The sequence below is a fragment of the Arachis ipaensis genome, chromosome B02 (assembly GCF_000816755.2).
Source record: "Arachis ipaensis cultivar K30076 chromosome B02, Araip1.1, whole genome shotgun sequence".
NCBI lineage: Eukaryota > Viridiplantae > Streptophyta > Magnoliopsida > Fabales > Fabaceae > Arachis > Arachis ipaensis.
Genome location: NC_029786.2, coordinates 11,388 through 16,455, shown reverse-complemented (window position 1 = coordinate 16,455; position 5,068 = coordinate 11,388). Strand labels below are relative to the sequence as shown.

General features: G+C 37.4%; 1 protein-coding gene and 1 long non-coding RNA gene across 2 annotated transcripts; both read left to right on the top strand.

Moving 5' to 3' along the window:
* LOC110268258 lies at positions 935-1,730 on the top strand. The gene is made up of 3 exons (XM_021114169.1): positions 935-943; positions 1,198-1,584; positions 1,682-1,730. The coding sequence occupies exons 1-3, from the start codon at positions 935-937 to the stop codon at positions 1,691-1,693; spliced, it is 408 nt and encodes a 135-aa protein (XP_020969828.1). The 3' UTR covers positions 1,694-1,730.
* Positions 4,756-5,068, top strand: LOC110267392. The gene is made up of 2 exons (XR_002354949.1): positions 4,756-4,786; positions 4,882-5,068. It is a non-coding gene; the product is annotated as an uncharacterized LOC110267392 (long non-coding RNA).

The following is a 5,068-nucleotide window of genomic DNA, read 5'->3' as shown; positions in this document are numbered from 1 at the left end:
AGTTTCATGAATGAAACAAGGTCTTCCATTAGAAATCTGGAAGCACAAGTGGGCCAGCTGAGTAAAAGGATCACTGAAATCCCTCCTAGTACTCTCCCAAGCACTACAGAAGAGAATTCAAAGGGAGAGTGCAAGGCCATTGACATAAGCGCCATGGCCGAACCTGTGAGGAGAGGAGAGGACGTGAAGCCCAAGGAGGAAGACCTCCTGGGACGTCCAGTGGTCAATAAGGAGCTTCCCTCTGAGGAACCAAAGGACTCTGAGGCTCATCTAGAGACCATAGAGATCCCATTGAACCTCCTTATGCCCTTCATGAGCTCTGATGAGTATTCCTCTTCTGAAGAGAATGAGGATGTTACTGAAGAGCAAACTGCCAAGTTTCTTGGTGCAATCATGAAGCTGAATGCCAAATTATTTGGTATTGATACTTGGGAAGTTGAACCTCCCTTGTTCATCAACGAACTAAGTGATCTGGATCAACTGATATTACCTCAGAAGAGACAGGATCTTGGAAAGTTCATAATACCCTGTACCATAGGCACCATGATCTTTAAGGCTCTGTGTGACCTTGGTTCAGGAATAAACCTCATGCCCCTCTCTGTAATAGAGAAACTGGGAATCTATGGGGTGCAAGCTGCTAAAATCTCACTAGAGATGGCAGACAGCTCAAGAAAACAGGCTTATGGACAAGTAGAAGATGTATTAGTAAAGGTTGAAGGCCTTTACATCCCTGCTGATTTCATAGTCCTGGATACTGGAAAGGAAGAGGATGAATCCATCATCCTAGGAAGACCTTTCCTGGCCACAGCAAGAGCTGTGATTGATGTTGACAAAGGAAAAATAGTCCTTCAATGGAAAGGTTCACTTTTCATATCAAAGAGGACGCTTTTAAAGGGTAGCCTATTTGTTAAATTTTGGGTGCATTTTAAAAGCGATGCCTAATGTATCTAGAGTAAAAAATTTGACACTTAGTGAAATTTTTTCCTCTTTTTCCTGAAAGCAAACTCATCACACTTAGTAAATTTTTTGTGATTCAATTCCCTCCAAATGTCACTCAATCACCTTCGTCCCCTTTCGTAAACCCTCAGTCTCACTTTTTCCTGAAAGCTCACTCATCACCTTCATCACCTTCATCGCGAAGTAGAAGCCCTCGCCATCGTTGCCCTGCTCACCATCAGTCTCACTTTTTCCTGAAAGCCCTGCTCACCATCGTTGCCCCCCACTCACTCTCTTCGCTCGCCATTAACCCTCTCACTCTCGCTCTCGCCACTGACCCTCTCACTCTCGCCATTGACCGTCGTCGCCCCCCACGCACCACTCACCACTCTCCACATTGCTGCACTACTGACCGTCGCTGTGCCGCCCTCACCATCGTCGCTGCGCCGCCTCACCACTGTCATCACCCCCAAATCAGAGAAAAGCGTTTGCCATCATAACTCACCACTCACGGCGTCACCACTCACCACTCCAGGAAGACTCTGCGCTCACTCATCTTCCCCACTCATCTTCATCATCGCTTCTCTTCGCTGCGCGGTCACATCACGAAGACTCTGCGCTCAACTGAAAGCTTTCTTCATTCGCGAGGTTAGGGTTCTGATTTTAGGTTTCAATTTGGGGGCTTTGGTACAATAATCTGTGACATCGTGAATTGATGAACATGCATGCTATTGTTGCAGCGCAGGAGAACTCGTGAATTTAGGGGTTTTATTCCATTAACACAGGTGAGTTTGACCATGATTAGTTGCTGCGCAGGAATACCAAGATGAGTTGCTTATTATGTTTGTTGCTTATTATTAGTTTTCTTTTTCTTTCAATTGTACTAATTAATAGTTTCAAGTACTGTGTAGTTTCAATTCTTATTATTAGGTCTCAAGCTAAATTTGTTGGATTTTTGATGAACTCAAAATAAAATAAAATATGACTGTGAAAGTCTGATCCCTTAAATAATGTGTGAATTACCTGGAAAATGTTCTGCTTCAACTGATGGATGGCTTCATCGTTCTCTCTTTAGAAAATGTATAGGTAATAATTGAAATTGAAGAGTTCATAACAAATCTGTACTATTCTTTTGTTGTTACTTTCTAAGTGTTTGTGAAATTGTTTGTGTGTGTGTGTGAGAGTGAGTGAAATAAGGACTTGTTCTGAGTAGTTTTCTTTTAGGAAGTGTTTGGATAACAATGGTTCGAATTTGTTGAATTGTTTGTATGTAGGGATGAGCAAGGAATCTGAGGCATGCTGGTGTACTTTTTGATTCTTTGGCTAGGAGGAGGGATATTCATGGGGGTTCAATTAACAAGGCTCAATTGAAGGACTTTTGGGACCAGAGTTTTGATTCCAAGCTCAGAACCGTCTTTGACATGTAACTAATTCATTACCTCTTTACTTAATTTTAGAACTAGGAAAAGAAATTGGTTGGTATTTTCTTTAATTCCCACCATTAAGTATGTTAACCTTCATTTGGAATAATGCAGGGTTGATAAAGATGCAGATGGAAGAATCACCAATGAAGAAATTAAAGAGGTTTATATGAATTTTCTTTTTAAATTCATCAACAGAAAAATTAGAATGAAGATAATGAAGTAGTTTTTATCGGCAACCTTTTTTCCTTTCCTAGCTTTGCATTTCGTTCCCATGAGAATAGGAGTTTCCTTGATCATCACAAATGATCAATTCTGTTTTCAGAGCATCTGCCTTAGTGCCACAACAAACAAACTCTCAAACATACAGCAGCAGGCTGAAGAATATGCAGCTTTGATCATGGAAGAACTAGACCCTGAAGAGACGGAATTTATCATGGTATTTACATCATCCTATTTCAGATCATTTTGGTATAAAACTTATCAAAATTAAGTAAAATTAGTCATTATTATAGTTTTACATACAGATAAGTACTTATATTTCAAATCATAACTCATAAGTATGAAGTTGATTTATATTTAAGATGATGAGAGGGACTGATTTCACTTGTATTTAGGAAATTAGATCAAATCCATAAGAGAAATTTGACATAGACCAACATCATAAATAGCTAACTCTAGAAGTGACTAGAAATTTATTTGAAAAAAAATTTAATTTGGGGGTTTTTAGGGTTATAGGTTTTTTTTTGGGTTCTGATTCACCAAAAATAGATTAAGCCAGGAGATTCATGTTTGGTCCATCAATTGCATTGGTGATATTGGTGCAAAATTGATATATCTATCTCAATTCATTTTTAATTTACAATTTAGTTTGATAATTCTCATTTTACTGTTTGAAGCAATGCCGTTTTCCCCTTTTGCACTTGAAATTAAGCTGATTGGCATGATTTTGTGAATTTTGCATTCAGCTTTAATGAGAATAATAAAAAACCAACAAGTTGAGAAGAGAAAAAGTAAGTGATCAATCAAATAGATACTGTGGTATTGTATCTTATTTATTTAATTTAATGAGCAGGCTTATTATCTTATGAATCTACTCTGAATTCTGTTTGAGTGAACATTTTTATTTTACTGTATGAATAGTACATGATAGGAGTTAAAGTTAATTTTTTGCATTTATGTTGCTTGCTTCGTTTGAATTTGCTTTTTGATTTTGCATCTTGCTTCTTTTGCCCGAGTATCCTGCTTCAGCTCCCATTTTGGAGGTAGCTTTGTGTGTGTGTGTGTCTGTATTCATTGGGTGTGCAGGTATCTAGATGTATTACTACTAATTTGCTAAATATATCATATTAGTTTACATTTAGAATTGTTTCAGATTCTCTGTGTCCTACTACTTCAGAATGCTGGGCCGAAATCTAAGGATGTCTCTGCATGTTCCTCTTTTGTAAAAGGGAGAGATTAAGCATCAAATTCTAAACAGTATTATCAAGGATTCGGTAAGATTAATAGAGATCAAAAGCAACTAACTTATCCTGTGACCTACAGGTCATGGTAGCAGCCTCATTCATTGGGGCACTAGTTTATGCAATAGCTGCTGTTTTTGTAGTATGTCAGTTCAAAACTAACTAGTATTTTGCTACTAAGTAAAGGGAATATTTGCACTGACAGAGACACAATATACAATACACAATGCACATATATATCCAAATCAGTTAGATATATCTATGTTTATGAGTTACAAAATATAAATCTGATTAACTTGTTTCTAAATTCTTGTTAACAAGTATAGACTTTTTTGACCTGTCCTTCTCTTGTGGTTTTTCTGCTGATATATAATTCAGATTCAGCTTTTATCTCAATTAAAGTAAGTAATCAAACAAGTTCTCCTGGTTCTGTGCACATTGATAATTTGAATAAGGTGAGCTTTTTATAGCCCTTTTATTCTGTTTCTTCTGAACTTCCATCTTTGGTTAATAAATTAGTTACTATATATTTATGTATAGATACATATATTATTTAACTTAGGTTTAGTGTTTACTTTTTGGTCTCATCCTCAGCCTCTTCTGCGCCCAAAATCTGAAAAAAAAAACTGAAAGGGCAACAACTTGTGTGAAAGTGAATAGGTAGTACTATAGCTTGCTTACCACTGCAAAATCGTGCTTCCTTAAACTTTGAAGCTTGATTATATATAAAAATTTGACCATTACCATGTTTTTGGCATTTAGAAATTTAGGAGTAATATAAAATGTGTAGCATCCCATCACTTTGAAAAAGAAAAAAAAACACCATACAGGATCCTCTAAGTTTTGATTTTGTTTTGGACAATACTTTTAGTTTCATGCAGGAAAGAATGTGGGACTTGGCAAAGACTATACCATCTTCTCCTTGATTGATGGAGTTGTAAAAAATTTGGGCCTGACAGGAAAAAGGTTAAGTGAAGCTTTTTACACCATGATTATGTTACTTAGAAAAATTATAGAGAGTACAAATTGAAGCTTAATTATTATGATTTCTTCTACTTCAGGTGAGTGTTTACCCACGAGAAGTGCAACCTGAGAATCCCAACAGTTATAGAGCAAGGAAGAGGGAGTATTTCAGGATGAGGCACGAACGCAGAAAGGCTAGAGAAGCAGGACCAGTACTTTAACCCCAACTGGTGCTAGCTTCTATTCCTGATGTTGCCATCACTAATCCAGTGTGCTGATACATGT